Raw genomic sequence first — 22,336 nt, 5'->3', positions numbered from 1 at the left:
AAGATGCTATCTTCACAAAATGTCACCTAGAAAAAATGTTACCTGTACACAGTATACTAAACGAAAATTAACCTAAACAATATATTTACTATACAGTATACATAACGTTACTGATCCATACAAAACCTAAATCATAACTTGTGCTGAAGAATTTTTATTCATATTTAACAATTTATTTATTCCTTTTTTGAAATTTTACAAATTTACAGTGAAAACATTTAACTATGTTTACATAAAATACAACAAAAAGACAATTTGCTTTCTTGTACAAAAAAGGGTAAAACAATAACAACAGAGTAAAGGTACAGTTACACTAAGCATAGTAAATACAGTGTATGTACACTGTATCATTGTTGTGCATAAGTAAGATGTTAGGTTCTTTACTGGCCGCCTAAGTGACAACTTCCCCGCAGCGCTCGGCCCATAGCCAATATTAGTTGCAGCGCTCGGCCCCCTAGCCCATCCCAGCTACAGCGCTCGGGCCTCCCCCCTCATTGCAGACTACGGCGCCTCAGAAGTGTGACTTGGAAGTTGCATATTTAGGGAAATTGATTTTGGGAAACTACCGAACACCCATAAGTAATATAATAATAGTATGTTGGTCTACGCAATAGATGTGACCAAACATCTATTATTATTATAAATATTATCATTTTCATCATAATTATTACTATCATTATCATCATTATTATATTTTTATCATTATTATCATTATTATCATGCCACAATTGTGCACAACATTGGTATTTTGACAACAGAGTTGGCTAACGTGTTAAGACCTTAGGCCAGTGATGTATATTTGCTTCCTTATATCCCAGTTTTTGGTATTAAGTGTCCCAAATAATCAAAACTTATCTTTCTTGTAACTGATGAATCCCAATGATATCATAATTCCTCTAATGTTTCAAATATCTTGTAGCTGATGTGTCCCGATGTTATTCTCTAATGTCCCAGTATCTAGTATCTCATGTATCCCAAACTATTTAACTCCTCTAATGTCCCAGTATCTGGTATCTGATTTGTCTCAAACTACCAAAACTTATCTAATGTCCAAGTATCTGGTATCTGATGTGTCCAAATGATATCAAAACTCCTATATTGTCCAAGTATCTGGTATCTGATGTGTCCAAATGATATTAAAACTCCTCTAATGTCCCAGTACCTGGTATCTAATGTATCTCAATGAATCAAAACTCCTCTAATGTTCCAGTATCTGGTATCTGATGTGTCCCAATGATATCAAAACTCCTCTAATGGTCCAGTATCTGGTATCTGATGTGTCCCTATGATAACATAATTCATCTCTTGTCCCAATATCTGGTTGCTGATGTGCCACAATGGTATCAAAACTCCTCTAATGTCCCAGTATCTAGTATCTCATATGTCCCAAACTATCAAAACTCCTCTAATGTCCCAGTATCTGGTATTGGAAGTATCCCAGAGATATCAGAACTTCTCTAATGCCCCAGTATCTAGTATCTAATGTGTCCCTATGATATCTTAATTCCTCTTTTGTCCCATAACTGGTTGCTGTTGTGTCCCAAACTATCAAAACTCATCAATGTCCCAGTAGCATATGTGTCCCAAACTATCAAAACTCCTCTTTTGTCTCAGTATCTGGTATCTCTTGTGTTTCAAACTATCAAAACTCCTCTAACGTCACAGTACCTGGTATCTGATGTGTCCCAATGATATCAAAACTACTCTAATGTCCCAATGTCTAGCATTTAATGTGTCCCAATGATATCAAAATTAATCTAATGTCCCAGTAGCTGGTATCTGAAGTATCCCAATGATATCAAAACTCCTCCAATGTCCCAATATCTGGTATCTCAAGTATCCCAATGATATCAATACTCCTCTAATGTCCCAGTAATTGTTATCTGACGTGTCCAAATGATATCAAAACTCCTCTAATGTCCCGGTATCTGGAAGCTGATGTGTCCCAAAAATAATATATTCTTCTCTTGACATCCAGAAAGGAGTACCCGGAGTGTGAAGCTGAAGAATATCTTCATATGGCGGGGGAACCTAAATGTAAAACAAAATAGAAATATTTTTTTTTAATTTTAACTCAACCGTAAATGATTTTTGGTTTCAGATTCTAAATAAAAATACATGCGAAATAACTTTGGTTGGTTTCGCTACTCTTTGGTTGACAAAACCTTTTCTATTTATTGTAAAGCAAATAAATAAAAAATAATAACACAATCGACCATCGTCCCATAGAAGTAGATATATAAAAATTTGAAAACTTAAAAGCGGGGAAAAGGTTGGATGAAAGTTAAAAATTAAAAATATCATTTAAACGCATGCACATTCGACGCAACAAATAGAATTATCTATATATACTTTCTCAAAATTCTCATTAAAGAATGAATTAAAAGTTTATGCCAACAAATAATCCAACTGCATAGATTTAAACTTTTAAATGCTTTACTCAGACAAAACTATACCTTAATCATATGAGCTCCCATTCCAGTATTCCAGGAGTGGTTTCCTGAACAGGGATCAATAATAATAGTTACTCCCGCCGTTTACCCGCGCTTGGTATAAACTATGATTCAAGCTTTGACCGTGAAATTTTAAAAATTTCAAAAAAAATGTTATCCTTTGTCACCACTTTGGCCCTGGGTTCCCTTTAAAAAGTGTCAGCCAATTTGGTCCAGCCGTTTAGCCAGCTATAACGAACATTGTTCTGCAGAAACATTGTGGGATAAAAGGTATACTTTCTGTGTAATGTGTTTTCACAGAGGTTTATTTATTTTACGACGAAAGTGGTTGGGGGTTCCGGGGGAACACAAAATTGTTTATTTTCACCGTATAATGATAATTTTTACCCAATTTTTTGCCTAAAAATCATTTATTTTTGCAAATCACAAAATAAAACCCAAAAGCAATGATGTTCCAAAATATGTTTTAGAAAAATTATATTACCTTGCCTATGTTATTGTAAGTTTATTCTGTACGAGTACAACATGCAATGAAATGTGTAATCCATCTATTAATAACTGATAATCTTGGATACACAGAAACAGGAAACAGTAAGGACAAGATCACGTGGCACTAGCACAGGGGTTTATCTTGAGATTGTGTATCCAGTGTTGACTTCAGTTTGTGGATTTGGATACTAATGTGGCAGATTTTATGGAGTAAGACCAAGGAGTATGAAATAGAAGGGAGATACAACTGCCGTGGCCCGCCCTACCATATGATTATACATGCTTTGCAGACGGGTACTCCATTTGTATAAGAAATATTCAGAATAGGTTATTGTATACGCAGTAATTGTACATCAGACAAATATTTCTTATATAAATTGAGTATTATCTGCAAAGCATGTAATAATCATATGGTCGGGCGGGCCGTGTCAGTTATATCTTCTTTACATTCCATACTCTTTGAGAAAGACAGTTTGTATGGGCTTCAGACAGGTTTTATGGACCTATGATACAATGTATGGCAGATACCAGTGCTTAGGATCCATTTAATTTTGATGCAGATCCGGACCCGGATCCTGGATCCGCACTGAAAAAAAATTTGATCCGGATCCAGGTCACTTTCTTAAGATTTACTGATTTTTTTTAACAAAAAAAGTTTTTCAAATTTTGTTTTATTTTTTTCCGGATATTTTTATACCAACACTTTATGAACCATGAAATTTTTATAATCTCTCTTTTTTCAAAAGTTCAGATTTTGGTTTTAGGAGTAAAAAAGTTTTTTTCTGCAGTTTTTGGTTGAAATTTTACCCCTTGGATCCGAATCAGTGGATCCGCATATATTTGCGGATCCGGATCCAGGAAGCCAAAATCTTGCGGATCCAACGGATCCGGATCCTAAGCACTGGCAGATACACAATTATGCTAAACAAGTTCAATTCCTTTACCAGCTGGAAATGTTGAAACATTGATGAGCGCTGAATGTTCCGGAATTCTCTCTCTAAGATCACTGGACAGTCGGGGGAGGAATCCCTGCAAATCACTATTCCCACCTGGGAGTAGTAAATAAATTAAAGAGACTGTGGACGTACTTTCAAGAAACGCTTCAGTTAAAGAGTTGCGCATTTTATTAAAAACAGTAGTGCTCTTTGGCCTTTAAAGGGAGTGCTTGCGAAAAATGAAAGTGGGTACAGGCTTACGTCTAAAATATTCGATGGTGATTGCTACAAATCTTACTTCTATCTGTTGCATCTATAAGGAGAAATTTAAAAAAATGACTTATACTAAAGAACGCAACAGATAGAAGTACGATTAGTAGCCACCAACATCGATTACCTTTGACGTAAGCTTAAACCCCTTTCTCATTTTTCGCGAACACTCCCTTTAAATCAAAGAAGATTCTTGTATTTCTTTCTGAAATCTAACTTTATTCAATGGATTCTTAAATTTTTCCTCCTGTTTTTTTTTGGTTAAACAAGCTTCTAAATTTATCCGTTGATTTTTCAGCCAAAGAATAATAAAGACTGTATTTCATTAAACGTTTACTATTTTTATTCTTTTGTTAGGCTAACCTTACACCTTTTTTAATGTATATGGTATCTTACGCTATTCTTGGCGGATTTTAAATGAGATTTTAAAGTATGTCTGCAAATAATCCGAAAGACAGAATTCTCTTCGTTCATGTAGTTAGTTTTACGTGATGTAGAGGAATGTAGTTAGTTTTACGTGATATAGAGGAATGTAGTTAGTTTTACGTGATGTAGAGGGATGTAGTTAGTTTTACGTGATGTAGAGGAATATAGTTAAATTTACGTGATGTAGAGGAATGTAGTTAATTTACGTGATGTAGAGGAGTGTAGTTAGTTTACGTGATGTAGAGGAATGTAGTTAGTTTACGTGATGTAGAGGAATGTAGTTAGTTTGCGTGATGTAGAGGAATGTAGTTAGTTTACGGGATGTAGAGGAATGCAGTAAGTTTCACGTGATGTAGAGGAACCTAGTTAGTTTTACTTGATGTAGAGGAATGTATTTAGTTTTACGTGATGTAGAGGAATGTAGTTAGTTTACGTGATGTAGAGGAATGTAGTTAGTTTCACGTGATGTAGAGGAATGTAGTTAGTTTCACGTGATGTAGAAGAATGTAGTTGGTTAACGTTATGTAGAGAGATGTATAGTTAGTTTCACATGATGTAGAGGAATGTAGTTAGTTTTACGTGATGTATAGGAATGTAGTTAGTTTAGGTGATGTACACAAATGCAGTTAGTTTACATGATGTAGAGGAATGCTTATTGATTTACCTGTTATCAGTATATTAGAGAAACAATCCTTGATGAATTTTTGTGGAAGATCTCTTGTTGCCTCCACAACCATGTTTGGAAGATCTAAATACATGGGTATTAAAGGGAATGTATGAAGATCTAAATAGATGAGTAATACAGGGAATGTTGGAAGATCTAAATAAATGAGTATTAGAGGGAATGTTGGAAGATCTAAATAGATGAGTAGTAAAGGGAATGTTGGAAGATCTAAATAGACGAGTATTAAAGGGAATGTTGGAAGATCTAAATAGATGAGTATTAAAGCCCGAAAGGTTTCAGAAGAAATTCACTGGCAGTACAAACTTCGGATCGTACATTGAATTAACATGTAGATTTCTTTCAACAATAAACATTATTTTGTTCTTGAGAGATTTAAATCTTAAGTTTAATTGTTCTGCAATTTAGAACAATGTCATTAATTATTGATAATAAACCCCAAATGCGGACAGAAAGAAGTACTCGAAACATTTAGTAGGAAAACGAAACATCCCAGGAAACACAACTGGATGATACAACTAGATGATAACTAGTTGTCCTAAACTCCACTTCAAAACTCCACTTCAACTCGACTTAAACTCCACTTTTGAATTCCAGTCACCAACTGGATGAAATCTGGGTGAAAAAGCTCGACTTAAACTAGACTTTTTGAATCCCAATTTTAACCAAGTCAGGGTAAAAACCTGAATTTCAAAACTAAACTTCAACTCGACTTTAACTCTACTTTTGAACTTCAGTCACCAACTTTTATGTGACGAATATGAAATTTCTTATGTTAAGAATTAGCACTGTATTACCTAATATAATGGTCATAATAAAGTTGCGTCTGCTAGAGCAGACTTAATGTAAACGGTAAAAGGTTCTGTAACATTTCTGAACAACTGTACTATGTTAGCACACGGGAGTTTCTCAAAATATAAACAATTAACTCTAGCAGACGAAACATCTACGGATTACAGGATTCCTAACAGGAATCACCATACTAAATAAAAACTCATGGGCTTGGACAATTTACCCCAATACTTCAAATTTCATTTTTCCAAGTTTGTGTGGTGGAAATCAAGCGATATCTTATATAAAAGTTTCGCGATTTTTAAGATTTAAGGATACTTAAAAACCATGGGTATGTAAATTCAAAATGTTCAATATTCCATAATTGACTCTCAGGGGTGTATATTTTCTCAACCAATAATTACCCCCCCCCCATTTTAAAAATGATTTTTTTACCCCCTGAAAGTTAAGTATGATATTGCTTAACTTCTATTTTTTTAGGGTTTTATTCGCTGCATTGTGGGGAAAAAATGATATTTAGAGGAACATCAATGAATTTTTGGGGTAGAGTATAAGAAGGAAAAAAAGAGTTGTCTTTTGATGTTCAATTTTTCCTCCCCTCCCCCCGCCCAAAATCATCAAAAATGATTTTCCCCCCCCAAGAAGGGGTGAAAAATCCTTGTGAATATGCGCGTATAGGCAGGCTCTCTGCTGTTCCAGTCGGATCCCTTAGCGTACAAGGATGCAAGAGCGTCGGGAAACCTGTCAGTCGCGGGGTGCAATTTAAAGTGACTCTTCGTTTTGAAGAATAAAACGCCATCTTAAAAAGGATAAATTCCTTTCTATTTCTTTTCTTGTTTCTGTTAAATAAATCATCTATTAGTCACAGAGAAAATCGCTTTAAATCACATATATATGTATGATAGATATGGATTCAATAGCAAAAATTAAAGTTTTAACTGGTTTTTATGATACCATAAAACCTGTTTTAATGCATTACAACACAATTGGATTACAATGCTTTAGCATCCTATAATGGTCGTAAAAATAAAATACACAATAATATAAAATAGAATTGTTCATACATTATAATTTTTGATTTCTCACAGATCTTTACTTTATAATTATAAACAAATTTAATCAACTCAAATTTTTTAATTAAAAATAAACATTTCCTCCTTTTTTAGTGGCCAAAAATTGTTTTAATAAGATTTGATAAATCTTTAACATCATTGTAATCTGAAATGACTATTTTTTTTAGAAAGGGGCCTTGTTTACAACAGTAACCTTTCAACCTTTAGATGGTCAATATGGTAGTTTTTATAGATTTAGTGTTTTATTCTTACAACTTCCTCCATTGTTTTGAAGCAGAATTCACTCTTACAGAAAAATCATAATTGATAATAATCAATTTTCCAAGTTAAAACAATGGATAATCTCATTTATTCTTGACCTGACATAAGGTTGAGGGTGAACATGTGAAAAGGAAATGAATATTTATATTATGTCTGCAGTCCCTTCATATTTACCTAGAGACGCATACATCATCTCTGGAGCCATATACAGCTCAGAGGTCAGAGTTATTTCAGAGAATTCACCTCGACTACAAGCCTAGATTTATATACTGTAATAATGATTCATGATATGTCCTATATGGACTACCAGCCTGGATTTATATACTGTGATAATGATACATGATATGTCCTATATGGACTACCAGCCTAGATTTATATACTGTAATAATGATACATGATATGTCCTACATGGACTACCAGCCTAGATGTATATACTGTAATAATCATTTATGATATGTCCTACATGGACTACCAGCCTAGATTTATATACTGTGATAATGATACATGATATGTCCTATATATACTTCTAACCTAGATTTATATACTGTAATAATTTTACATGTAATGNTAGATTTTTATACTGTAATAATGATACATGACATGTCCTTAATCAACTTGAGCTATGTGATATGAATCAAGTGCTATGTGATTGGTGCTATGTGCTATGTGTAATCAATTGTTTGCCATGCACTATGTGAAATGTGCTTCACATAGTTTGCAAAAAATGTACTAAGAATTCAATACTTGCTTTTTTCTGTATTTTAAGTATTTGAACTATGCAGATTGAAAATGTCTATGTCTATGTCCATTGTCCAAGGTCATAGTCATTCTATGTTATGCAGATCTAAAATTGGTTTAATAAAAAGACAAAATGGATATAATGTGTCCGCACAATAAAAAATTTAACTACAAATCTGGTAAATAAGTTCGAAAAAGCTTACTGCTGGTATATGATGATGGGCTCCGCCCCCTCTCAAGCCACGCCCCTGGGACCTGATACTTAGGGTTTCTGTTCTGTAGGCGTTCCTTTGTTCCTCTCTGCATAGATTCAGGGATAACCGACATTTTTCCTTCACATCTAAAGAATAAGAATTAAAAAATAGCAAAACCAACTTGGCATATTATTTTAGCAGGGTTTCCAATTTAATGATCTTATTGTTAGGTTTTTTATTATATTTACTTGTTGTGTCTAGACTCGATACAGTTGCCGTTCCAGATTCAGTTGTTTCCTGCCAGGACATTGCTTGCTTTAGATATTCAGATACATTCCATCCTCCCACCCCGATACTCCGGGTCCTAGGGAGCATACTATATAGATACATTCCATTCTTCCACCCCGATACTCCGGGTCCTAGAGAGTATACTATATTGTTACATTCCATTCTTCCACCCCAATACTCCGGGTCCTAGGGAGTATACTATATAGATACATTCCATTCTTACACCCCGATACTCCGGGTTCTAAGGAGTATACTATACAGATACATTCCATCCTCCCACCCCGATCCTCCAGGTCCTAGTGGTATATTATACAGTAGTTTTGCTAGCTCACGCTGCGAGTCAAGTCTATGAAGCACCCATGTTAAACCAGTATTCATCTCTGAACTTTAGTTGTATGTTTCCGAGGGAAAGAATTTGAATGCAGAACCAGTTTTACCGACATATAGTTTTACTATCTGCTCATGCACAGAAAACCATGTGTTTACTTAGTATATCGGTATTTATAGTGATAGACGGATCTATATTATCGTTTATCTTTTTGATTAGCGTGCAAGTGTCGGAGGACTAATGTGGTAATTATAAACTAATTAAGATTATTGAATTGTAAATTGTATTCATGTATGCTTGAATTCCTATCTTTTTAGCTTCAAACTACAGTTTAACGCCTGGGTAATATGATGTTATGATTCGCTGGATGAATGTATATTGATAAATTATGTTATCTAAAGCCTTTTCTGTAGCCTAAGACATGTTTATTTATCAGATTGAAGCATCTTGATTTATCATTAAGATATCTGATAAAAGAGGAGCTTACGATCAGGCCCAACGAAACACTTCACGGTATTAGCTGGTTTATCTCAAGGGCAACGCCATAGTTGCAAAACAACAGATACATTCCATCCACCCACCTCTATACTCCAGGTCCTAGGGAGTATACTAATAAGATACATTTCATTCTACCACCCCAATACTATATATGGGTCATAGGTAACATACTAATTTGTGAACGGAAACAATAATAAAAAATATATTTGGTTTTCCATTAAAAATGCTCTTACCTTGCTGGGTCAACTCTACTTCTCAACACAACCCATACAGACGTATTGGTGGCTCCAGAGTCAATAACAACACAGGTATCACACTGTAATAATAACACAGATATCACACTGTAATAATTCCAGAGTCAATAACAACATAGGTATCACACTGTAAAAAACACATGTAGCTCACTGTAATAGTTCTTGAGTCAATAACAAACACATATAGGGTGTACATAATTCCTTGATTTTTTTATTCTTCCCCTCCCCCCTCAAAACTTGTTTTTGATTTCCTTTCCCTAATATGACAACAAAGAAGAAATCATTTTTTAAAATTTATTCTGTATAGCATGATAATTCCCAAAAGGATGTATTTTTAAAAACACAGTTTGCGCTGCAGGGAACTTTTATTCAGTGTTGAATATGCACATTGTACATTGTAGTAACTCCAGAGTTAATAAGATCACATGTACCACATTGTAATAGTTCAAAAGTCAATAAAAACACATGAATCACACTGTAAAAAAAAACTGCATTTAGTTTAAACACATTTTTCACATTGTAATAATTATAGAGGCAATAACAACAAATGTATAACACTGTAATAATTCTCGAGTCAAAAACCACACATGAATCACACTGTAAAAATTCTTTAGTTTGTACATATGATCTGAGGGAGAACTGAACTTACTTCAAACAAAATGGAGATTGCTAAAGGTTTAGGCAGGAGACATAGTCGAGAGATCTGAAGCTCTTCAAAAAGGTACCTAATCAATCAATTAACCAATCAATCAATCGATTTACCAATCAATAAATCATTTTACCAATCAACCTATCAAACAATCAAGAAACCAACCAACCAATTAAAGGTATAAAAAATTAATGGGTGTGAAAAAGAAATGTAAAAAGCCAATAGAGTATCAAGTACAATAGGTGGCAACAGAGAAATGGACCTACTTTACACGACGTCATAAGTGTCAAAGATACCAAGAAAAACGAAATTTTCTCACATTACTTGACATGTTTTCTAAGATTAAATAAAAAATGTTAAAACAGAAAATAAAGGTTACATAAAACTGCACTTATTTCACTGTTATACGGGCCTAAATTTTGTGTGGGACCTCACAACATTTTATTCTAAAATTATCACTATTATTAATAATTTTGTCGGACACAAAAACTGAGTTGACAATTGTGACGTGAGAATACAACTGTACTGAGAGTATACAAATTCTACGTTGCCATCTATTGTACTAGAATCTATTTGTGAAAAAGTAATTAAGTTTAATCTTTTAGGCAAGAAACATACACACTACACAGTACAAACCTGATGCACAGTGACACAACCATACATGTACACTTATACAACAGATACATCTAAGTAATCTTTAATTTATTATTTAGGATGAAAAAGCTACCTAATAAGTTTGTGCTTTACATGTGAAGAAATATTTGAAGGTTCAGTCAAAACCAGATAACTGTTTGGTCTCTGTAGGTCATCCATCTAAAGTATTCACCTTTATTACACAGAGGTGTACTGTATAGTAGTATACAGGAGTATACTGTATAATACATATGTAAATGAAAATTAACCTTCCCCCCCCCCTCATTAAATAAAAATCTATCTTGTGTTATTTTTTTTTATTATTATCTTTGATTATTCTTCGGGGAAAGAAAAACGACATGAAAAAATAGTAACAATTTTGCATGTCCCAATTTTCAAGGGGACCCCTGTATCCACATTACCAAGTTTTATGGGAACCCCAAAATGTATTTAGGGGAAATTATCTTACCATTTTGAAAGTTTCCACAAGATGATTAATGTAAGCTTTTACAAGTGGAAACGCTTCATTATGCTCTAAAAAATCACGAGTTAAAGGGACTGGTGACAAATTTCATTTCAAGTGCTTATCCGTTTATTGAGTGAGAATTCAACACGTTCTGAAAACGATAACGGTGCTATTGAGGATCGGACATGCCACTCTGTAAATGCAGATATAACCAGGGGTGTGCATTTTTAAGAATTACTCACCATGGAAAAACAAGATTTTTGAAGTTTTGGAGGGAGATAATGAAAAATTAAACATGAAAAGGCAAGTTTTTTCATCCTTTTTAGTACTTATTGCCCAGCATTTTCTCTCCCTTAAATTTTTTTTGTCGTGACATCACCTCAGACAAACATTCTTTTAAATATTAGTTTACCAGGAGCAGAAACTAGAGAAAGGTAGGTTTCAGGATGTATCTGAGCTTGATTGATTGATTAATTTCTATTGAAACGTGAAGCTCTTGAATTTTAAATACCTAATGCTATCAGTGGCGAGAGAAGATCGATATTCTCAGCTCCTAGGAATGTGGCAGCTTCCTTCAAATAATAATCAATGAAACAATCAACCAATCAACTAACCAATCAACTAACCAACCAACTAATCAACCAACTAATCAACCAACTAATCAACCAACTAATCAACCAACTAATCAACCAACTAATCAACCAACTAATCAACCAACTAATCAATCAACTAATCAAACGCAATTTTTATAATAACAATATTGTAACTTTCTCAACAACAATAATGAAATTTTTTAACAACAATATTGTAATTCTATACCAAAAATATCGTAATTTTTATAACAACAATATTGTAACTTTTTCAACAACAATATTGTAACTTTTTCAACAACAATATTGTAACTTTTTCAACAACAATATTGTAACTTTTTCAACAACAATATTGTAATTTTTAAAACAACAATATTGTAACTTTTTCATCAACAATATTGTAATTTTTAAAACAATAATATTGTAACTTTTTCAACAACAATATTGTAATGTTTTCAACAACAGTATTGTAATTTTTTAACAACAATATCGTAATTTTTATAACAACAATATTTTAATTTTTATAGCAACAATATAGTAATTTTTATACTAACAGTATTGTAACTTTTTTACCAACATTATTGTGAATTTTATAATAAAATATTGTAAATTTATAAAAAACAATATTTTAATTTTTAAAACAACATTAAACTCTTTTCCATTGAAATGAATGTTGAGGTCACTAAAAACCCTAAAATGTTTACTGGAAAATAAACCACCTAGTGTACTGGAGACCAGTATGTGAACTAACTGATCTATATCTGCAGGACACCCCCAACCAAGAGTCAATAAACCAACTTACAGATTAACTTATCCTTACGTCACACCAATTAGAAATCAACTGAATTGATCAAATCTTGCAATCATTCATCGCTTTGTCAAAAAATAATTCTTTGATTGAGAAAACTATATTAAATCCTGAAATTATTTAAAGTCTGACCAAACCTATAAAATCCTCCAACAAACTATTAGAGACTGATTAATGAATGAATGAATGATTGATTGATTGCTGATACCTGACAGTACCCGTTACTAAGGAATAAATGTGATTGTGTAGGTTTAAAAGTATCATCAAGGGAGTAGGGTTGACCGAAGGCAGATAGCTTGTCCTAAAATATAACAAGTTCAGAAATGTTTTTTAATATTTCAATTTTCTTTTTTAAATAGGCTATCGCTCTTATTTATAAGGCTACATATCCAATTCACAACGGTGCCCATTAAATATTGTGTCTGAGCAAAAATGCCAGAAACATCCTTGGCTTTCTCTCTTAAATTTTCAATTGTGGTTTCTCCGTCTTATTGACTTATGAACCAGCGACAAATGAACAAAATAAATGTCAATTCGTGAAAGAAAAACGTCAAAATCTTCCTTATTAGTAACGTTGTCAATCGAACATTCAATGATTATGTTGTAGCCATAGAGCCATAGTAGCGTATATGGACATGGAAATTGGCTGTGAAGTTATAATGGCCACCAACTGAGTGGGGTAAGTTTCGCGCACCAGAGCAGTGTGTTAAAACTGTCTCATTCATCTCATGGACTCGTATACTTCATGATTTCTACTCAATTATTACATTACCCTGGCCTATTTGAGTGTAGGCAGGATTGCGTGTTGGTGTCATTCAACGTAATGACCTCCAATAACGACTGTAATTTAATACCGCCGGTTGAAATGCTAGGAGCAAGCACGGTGTTCAGTGCTACATTGCGGTTTTAGTTGCAATCTCAGGACAAAGGTTAGAACCCCCACCCTCAGTTCCGTGACTAATGAGACTACACATTACGGCACATAGCTCCTCAAACAACAACAGGTAATAGGTAGAGGTCAGAATGGTTTTGGGACAGTGCTTTGGATACATTTTATTTTGATCGGATCCGGAACCGGATCCGGATCCTAGATCCACACTGGAAAAAATTAAAAGGTATCCAGATTTTTTTAACAGAAGAAGAATTTTCAAATATTTTTTCACTATTTTTATGCTAAAACTTCATGAACCTTTCAGAGATAAGGATTTTTTGATGGTCACTTTTTTCAACATTTCATATTTGGGATTTGAGAGAAAAAGATTTTCCTTTGCCGTTTTTGTTGATATTTGCACTTGGATCGGGATCCTGATTAGCATAGTTTTGCGGATCCGAATCCAGGGAGCCAAAATAATGCGGATCCATCAAATCCGGATCCTAAGCACTGCTTGGAGGTCATGAAAGCACCCCCTACCTTAGTTCTAAGGACCATGTCCTTTTCACATAGTAACCTTGACATCCTTCCCTCTTCACAGAACAGACAGAGAGGACGGTCTTGTTGCTGCTGGTAGCCTAATCCTCGTAGTTGCTGGCTAAATAATAATAATAATGAATATCAAAGTTTTTTTAACAACAATATTGAAATTCTATACCAACAATATTGAAATTTTTTAACAACAATAATGTAATTTTATACCAACTTGAACAATATCGTAATTTGTATAACAACAATATTGTAACTTTTTCAACAACAATATTTAAATTTTTTAACAACAATATTGTAATTCTATACCAACAATATCGTAATTTTTATAACAACAATATTGTAACTTTTTCAACAACAATATTGAAATTTTTTAACAACAATATTGTAATTTTTTAACAACAATATTGTAATTCTATACCAACAATTTCGTAATTTTTATAACCACAATATTGTAACTTTTTCAACAACAATAATGAAATTTTTTAACAACAATATTGTAATTCTATACCAAAAAATTCGTAATTTTTTTAACAACAATATTGTAAATTTTTCAACAACAATATTGTAACTTTTTCAACAACAATATTGTAATTTTTAAAACAACAATATTGTAACTTTTTCTCCAACAATATTGTAATTTTTAAAACAACAGTATTGTAACTTTTTCAACAACAATATTGTAACTTTTTCAATAACAATATTGTAACTTTTTCAACAACAATATTGTAATTTTTAAAACAACAATATTGTAATTTTTCAACAACAATATTATAATTTTTTTAACAATATTGTAATTTTTAGATAACAATATTGCAATTTTTAAAACAACAATATTGTAATTTTTCAACAACAATATTGTAATGTTTTCAACAACAGTATTGTAATGTTTTCAACAACAATATTGTTATGTTTTCAACAACAATATTGTAATTTTTTAACATCAGTATTGTAATTCTATACCAACAATATCGTAATTTTTATAACAACAATATCGTAATTTTTATACTAACAGTATTTTAACTTTTTTACCAACATTATTGTAAATTTTATAATAAAATATTGTAATTTTATAAAAAACAATATTTTAATTTTTAAAACAACTTTAAACTCTTTTCCATGGAAATCAATGTTGAGGTCACTAAAAACCCTAAAATGTTTACTGGAAAATAAACCACCTAGTGTACTGGAGACCAGTATGTGAACTAACTGATCTATATCTGCAGGAGGGAAGATTCCATTTTAATGAATCATCGTCACGACAATCACAGCTTCGTTCACCACGGTCTGAAATAGATAGATATATAGATATAAAAATCTAAAATATAAAAATATATTCACAAAAATATGCTGATGCTCGGAACCGAATCCAATGAGCAAAATATCAAACAAAAACTGTAAAAAGCAAAATTTTAACTTTAGAAAAAAAGAGAAATTATTAAAAATTTTCCTGATCGAATTGAAAAAACGAGATCATTCTTTTTGATAAATACTTCTTTACTAAATCTAGTATATTTCTTAATGAATTATAGATGATTCGGATCCATTTATTCAGTGCCGATTCAGGATCCGAATCGTCATGATGTAATAGTTTTGGGTCGGCATTATAGTCACATTTTTGTGGGTAACCCTGTATATTGACACATTTGGATCAGATCTTTCATAAATGTTTAGAAGAAATTCATAAAACATTTCTCTTTAAAAACACCATTTATTCAGGGCGGATTCAGGATCCGAATACGCATCAATATAAAATGGATCCAAAGCACTACTAAAAAATTATTCAATATGAGATTATAAAGAAATTTTAGAAACGTGAACTCTAGTCAGATTATCCTGGGATCTACAGGGTTACCCACACAGTTTGTTCCACCCTGGTTCTTATATTCATGGTTTTCTACAGATCAAAACTTTTTTCTTTTCTAATGTAATTCATATCCAACGTGAATGCCAAATTGAAGGGAAGAAACCAAAATCCTGGTTCAAATCGTCATGATGTAATAGTTGTGGGTCGGCATTATAGTCACATTTTTGTGGGTAACCCTGTATATTGACACATTTGGATCAGATCTTTCATAAATGTTTAGGAGAAATTTTTTGTAAAACCTTACATTTTTTTATAAAAGATATCTTGTATAGATGTTTAACTTAAAGATATGATTTAAAAAAAATTATTCCAACCCCCTCCCCCCCTTCCTATCCAAATCACCTATAGTTGCATCACAATCAAAGCATTTAAGAAGTTTAGGAACAGCAATCATAGACAGATGCTTCTTCAAACTAATAACAAGAATTAATTATTATGTTAGGGAATAAAAAGAAATTGTTATGACTTTTGTGTTAATCTATTTTCATTTTTATTTTCATCTTTTTATTTGCGTGCATTGTCTGTTGTTTGTTTGTTAGAACCCCATAAATGTAAAAATTACTGAATCGTCAAAATTCTTTTTTAGGATCTCACATGACTTGATCCACCATGGGAGGGTTTTTGGGTAGTCAAAGTATGACCTGACCGACTCTGGGAGGGTTTATGGGTAGTCAAAAAAATGTCTCTTTTGAAATCCGTTAGTAAATCAAAAATATCCAGTCTTTGTATCTTTGAGTTAAAACATGGGAGTGAGAAAAAAGAAAGAAAATAACCTCAGAAATAATTTGGTTTAACCCAGATAGTTAGGCATTTGGAGAATTTTCCCGATTTCCAGGCATTTTCTCAAATGAAAAATAAACTTAAAATTCGGTGATGGACCAAACCTCTGTAGAGTAAAAAAGTAGAGGTTAGTTCCTCATATTTATTGAAAATATATTTCGGTCTGGGTTGACCCTCGTCAGTTCTTGAGATTGTTTCTTCACAAAGATAAAAACAAACTATATCCTCAGATTCGCTACAGAATTTCTGGAATTCCCCAGATTCCAAGCATTTTCCAGATTTCCAGGTATTTTGTAAATTTCCCAGATTCCCAGTTATTTGGCATATTTTCAAGATTTTGGAAATTTCCCAAATGCCTGGGAATCTGCGAAATTTTCCAAATACCTGGAAATCTAGATAATTCCCCAAATGCCTGGGAATCTGGGGAATTTCCAAAATAGCTAGGCATTTGAGAAATTTTTTTGAATTGAAAAAAAACTACCCTCAGATTTGAGGAATTCTCCAGAATCCCCGGTATTTGGGGAATTCTCCAGATTCTCATGTATATGGGAATTCCCCATATTCCCTGGCATTTGGAAAACTCCCCAGATTCCCAGATAATTGGGGAATCTCCAGATTCCTTGATAATCTGAGGGTATTTTATTTATTTATTATAAGAAATTTCTCAAAAAGTTAGCTATTATAAAAATTTCCCAAATAATCAAAGAATTTCCCAGATTCCCAGGCTTTTGGGGAATTCCCAAGATTACCGGATATTTGGGAATTTGTCAAATTCCCAGGTATTTGGGGAATTTGTCAATTTCCCAGGTATTTGGAGAATTTCCAATTTTGACAATTTTTAATTGCTGTCACTCCCTTGTTTAAAAACACTCCCAAAGAATTTGATAAAAAATTGAAATTTTAGGTTTCAACATTATCATGATTACTGATTTTCAAAATTCAATAAGAAAAGAAAAACGTTTAGTTTTTATTAGTCCCTGAAGTCAGCTGCTATTATCCAGGTGATTTTCCCGCCAATATCTAAAACTATCTGAACAAAAATATTCGTGTAAAAGGTACCGTGGACGTAAATTCAAGTAACCCCATTTATAAAGAGTGTCATGTCCGATTCACAATGGTTGCCCTAACACCTCTGTCTGAAAAACACTGAGGGAGATATCATGGCTTGTCTTTCTAAAAAGTGTTGAAACTGTAAATTTACAACAGTATAAATCCGCTAGTCATTTTTGTACAGAAACTGCAAATAAAAATGATAAATTTAAAATACAAAAACAAGGTTTAAACATTAAATTTTGATCACGCAAAGGTTAAAGGATATAGTTGTGAAACAGGCATGACTCAGACACCCTCAACTAAACTTTAAGTGCGTTCTGCAGTAATTTGCATTTAACTGACTGAAGATAAAACAGCGTTTAGTGGAGAGTGATGTACTTCAAATTAAGCTTACAGATTAAATAAATCATAGATATAAAAGTATACTTTGAGCATAAAAAGAATAGCAGCAAACAATAAGATTAGAAGAAGAAATATTTTTCTTATTAATTTATTATATCATTATTTGGATACAATTGTTTTTATTTATTTTTATGTTTTAGTAAACATTTTCAACATACTACATGAAGAGAAATATTTTGTTCAATAATCAAAATTCTTTCCAAATATTAACTCTATAACTTCGAATACAACAATATTATAATTATTATTAATAGATTGGCAGAAAACACAACATTCCATGAAATAGGGCTCGATGCTTCCGGCCATCGAAATGTATTATTGGACAAAACGGCCTGCTTTAAATGTTCCTATTTGCATTATAACAACTTCAAATGCGAATAATATTGTAAAGTTTCGTCTTGAATTTCAAGAATTTTAATAATCCCACTGTTTTTAAGATTCGATAGCTTTTTAGGTAAGAAAGGTTAGGAAACACTTCGGCCTGTTTCCCGTAGATCGGATCAAAGGGTAGGTTGGTCTAACCTTATTTGCTCTTTGTACAGTACATGAGGAATCACAGGTATACTCCTGAAATAGAAAATCTATAAATTTATGCATTAATTAATCAATCAATCAATCACTCAATCAATCAATCAATCAATCAGAAATATTTCCATCAATTAACTTACGACATTAAATCAATCAAAGGAACATGCTGTCAATGAATCACACGACGATAATTCAATCAATCAATTATAGAACCGTCATAAATTCCATAATTTTATCAATCAATCAAACAACCGACAATAATTCAAGACACAATAAATTCTAATCAGCAATTATTCCTTCACAGTTCTAAAACCATTCACTAACTCTTGGGACTCTTGAAATGTGGCCAGGCCTTGGCACTTAGTTTAACTTAACAACACTTTTTCTTAGCAGCCCTGGATTTGAAGATTCCAGAGCATATTCCCCATCATAATTTTTAGAGTAGTTGGCAAAATCCTTATAGTTGCTCCCCAGAAGGTAAATATTTTAGTTCCCAGTTTCCCAGTTTCCCAGTTTCTCAGTTTTCCAGTTTCTCAGTTTTCCAGTTTCTCAGTTTCCCAGTTTCTCAGTTTCTCAGTTTCTCAGTTTCCCAGTTTCTCAGTTCTCAGTTTCCCAGTTTCCTAGTTTCTCAGTTTCAAGTTCCGAGTACCGAGCACCGAGAACCGAGTACCCAGTACCCACTATCCAGTTCCTAGTTTCCCAGTTTCTCAGTTTCAAGTTCCGAGTACCGAGTACCCAGTATCCAGTTCCTAGTTTCCCAGTTTCTCAGTTTCCCAGTTTCCTAGTTTCTCAGTTTCCTAGTTTCTCAGTTTCAAGTTTCGAGTACTGAGTACCGAGTACCCAGAACCCAGTTCCTAGTTCCTAGATCCTATTTCCTGGTTCCTAGATCCTAGTTTCTGGTTCCTAATTACTTTCTAGTTCCTAGTTCCTACCTTACAGTGAATACATTTAGGAAAATGTGTTCCTCCGTTCCAAATTATTGAACAGAGTCGTTTGCAGGCATCTTGAAAACATACTCCTAGATCCTAAAATATAAATATTCTTTTAATAAAAAGATTGTATACGTAATTTCCCAATTCACAAGGCTTTATCTCACAAATAATTCGGAAAATATCGTCCTTTACAAGCTTGACACAGAGGAATGTATTTTCAAGAATGGTTTTAGATTTTTTTAGGGAAAAAATTAAAATATGAAACATTGGACACAAAAAGTTTTATTTACCCTTTCTGATACTTTTTATCCAAAAATTCATCGATTTTTTAAGATAAACTTTAGCCCTAGAAACCCAAAATGAAAATAAAATTTTTAAATGGAAAAACTGAATAACTGTTTATATTCTTCATCAGAAACCGTCACCAATGTGAATCGAACCCGTCCATACACTCATACGTAAACAGTCTTAATATAAATCCTTACATGGTCTTTAAGTTAAAGAAATGTAAACATGTGTAATGTGTATGCGTAATTTTGGAGAAAAAAAAACATATTTGATATAGAAATATTTGGATGATTTGTGGGAAGGCTTAGGTATGCCGTGTAAATATAGGGGTGTATATTTTTTCTTGAAAAATCATTCCCTCTTTTTAAACTAATGTTATTTCCCAGAAGTTGTGCGGTGCGAGCGGTAAAGGGTTTAATTCGCTGAAATAGGGAAAATAAATGATATTTTGGGGGAAACGAATAATTTATTGGGGAAAAGTAGAAGAAGGATTAAAAGCCTTTTAGTGTCCAATTTTTTTCCTTTTTTGCCCCAGATATTCTAAAATTATTTTCAATCAAATTCTCAAAAATTTCTGACACCATTGCGAACACACTGTTCAAATATACCTGTAAGGTTTGTGTTGTTGGAAACTGAAATGGAGTTTCTTCAATTACTCGATTCCACTCATGCTTCCTAAAAATCAAAAGTTTTCAATGCACATGGGATATGTGCGTGTTTTTATTAGGGGCGTATACAGGGGGGGGGGCAGTGTTCAAGAGAGACTTGAGAAGAGGGAGGGATATCTCAAATTAATAATTGTTAAAACTAAAGAACATAACATGAGACTTGAAATCAGAGGTAGTATAGCCGAATAATATACTTGAGAATACCCCTGCATAAGATAAGATACAAACATTTTTTAATGTTCTAACTTTCTGACCTTTTCCCCCTCGAAATATGGACATTCAAGACCGCCATGCCATCGGATATACATGCTCGATTACAAATTTGCAATCATCTTCACAAGGGATAGGCAATAGGCAAATTCCTTTTTTAACAATCTAGGTTAATTTTAATACAGTTTAGAGGCTTAACATAAATCCATCGCAAGATTGTATGCTCTGTAAATTGGTTTTCATTTTATAATAATCTTTAAGCGCATTTTAAAGCCAAAAATCTTGAATATTTATTTGCACATTACACTTACCATAATGATTCACAGGTGGCCGCAGTTGCTAAATATTTGCAGACCCTAGCAGTTGACCAGATATCGAATGGGTTGAGAGAATGAAATATTTTGATTATTATTTCCTCAGGGAGATCCAGCAAACATACACCACCCTGACAGTTCTCCATCAATATAATAATACAGTAGAGTCCAAAAAAACTATGGAAAAGACAGACCACAGTTATCAAATCTTTTCTGTTAATATTGTCTCAAGGGTGTAAACTGTATTTTTTATTCCCCAAGAATGTGTGTATGTGTTTTATTCGCTGAATTAGAAAAATAAATGATTTTTCGGAGAAAAAACGAGTTTTTGGATAAAAGTGTCAAAAATAATGTTTTTTTACTTGTACATGCAGTGTTGGGACAAAGATTGATTCATCTTTTCAAACTTTCAAGGTTTTGAAAGGGAAGTATTACCAATTTCAAAATTGTTTGCTATAGAAATTTGCTTTTCTTACATTTTGAACCCGAAATAAAATATCCGAAAAAATTTAACCCAAAACGATCGTTTTGGTTTGTTTTTACCTCTTAATTTCTACGAGTATACAAATATTGCATTGTTTAATAAATGAAAACTTTAACAGACTACAGTTTTGAAATGTTTAAAGTTTAGAATTTGTGTTGTGTCTATTAGTCCAAAATCCATAAAAATAAACGAAAAAACGAACCAAGCTTTGCCACATTACCACGTGCAAATTTCGAAAAATGATAAAAAAAATCATCATACATTCTCGTTCATACGAATGCACTTTTTTTAGTTTAAAAAAAATAGATTTTAAATAAATAAAAAGTAAAACTATGTTTTACAGTTATATCTCAACTCAGCGAGAGGAAATTTGCAAAGTCACAAAATTCAAGCGTGATGGAGGTTACATTCCTTAACATTGTGAACATCCCCTGCTCCTTCTCCTCCTCCATCCCCTTCCACCTCACCATCCATTTTTCATAATTTCATTTTCTGAAACATTTTATTTTAACTTTACTTCGAAACTTTCTTAAAGCAAAAGAGGGAAAATATTTTACAATTTC

General features: G+C 32.8%; 1 protein-coding gene across 2 annotated transcripts; it reads right to left on the bottom strand.

Moving 5' to 3' along the window:
- Nucleotides 1–663: 663 nt before the first annotated feature.
- LOC111697341 (uncharacterized) lies at nucleotides 664–22,267 on the bottom strand. 2 transcript variants are annotated; one of them, XM_023467309.1, is made up of 22 exons: nucleotides 22,185–22,267; nucleotides 21,287–21,420; nucleotides 20,706–20,772; nucleotides 19,810–19,902; nucleotides 18,872–18,916; nucleotides 17,872–17,924; nucleotides 16,457–16,527; nucleotides 15,426–15,534; nucleotides 14,239–14,356; nucleotides 13,036–13,128; nucleotides 11,941–12,001; nucleotides 11,433–11,497; nucleotides 11,058–11,143; nucleotides 10,331–10,406; nucleotides 9,661–9,743; nucleotides 8,562–8,677; nucleotides 8,323–8,459; nucleotides 7,556–7,637; nucleotides 5,238–5,321; nucleotides 3,887–3,991; nucleotides 2,457–2,500; nucleotides 664–2,031 (listed from the first exon to the last, which is right to left on the bottom strand). In XM_023467309.1, the coding sequence occupies exons 1-22, from the start codon at nucleotides 22,245–22,247 to the stop codon at nucleotides 1,903–1,905; spliced, it is 1,914 nt and encodes a 637-aa protein (XP_023323077.1). In that variant the 5' UTR covers nucleotides 22,248–22,267; the 3' UTR covers nucleotides 664–1,902. The 2 variants fall into 2 exon arrangements, with proteins under 2 accessions (XP_023323077.1, XP_023323078.1); XM_023467310.1 differs by lacking the exons at nucleotides 664–2,031; nucleotides 2,457–2,500 and adding an exon at nucleotides 3,423–3,445.
- Between the last annotated feature and the right edge of the window lie 69 nt (nucleotides 22,268–22,336).

Source organism: Eurytemora carolleeae, unplaced genomic scaffold (assembly GCF_000591075.1).
Source record: "Eurytemora carolleeae unplaced genomic scaffold, Eaff_2.0 scaffold10, whole genome shotgun sequence".
NCBI classification, from domain to species: domain Eukaryota; kingdom Metazoa; phylum Arthropoda; class Copepoda; order Calanoida; family Temoridae; genus Eurytemora; species Eurytemora carolleeae.
This window is presented reverse-complemented; position numbering and strand designations above follow the sequence as displayed.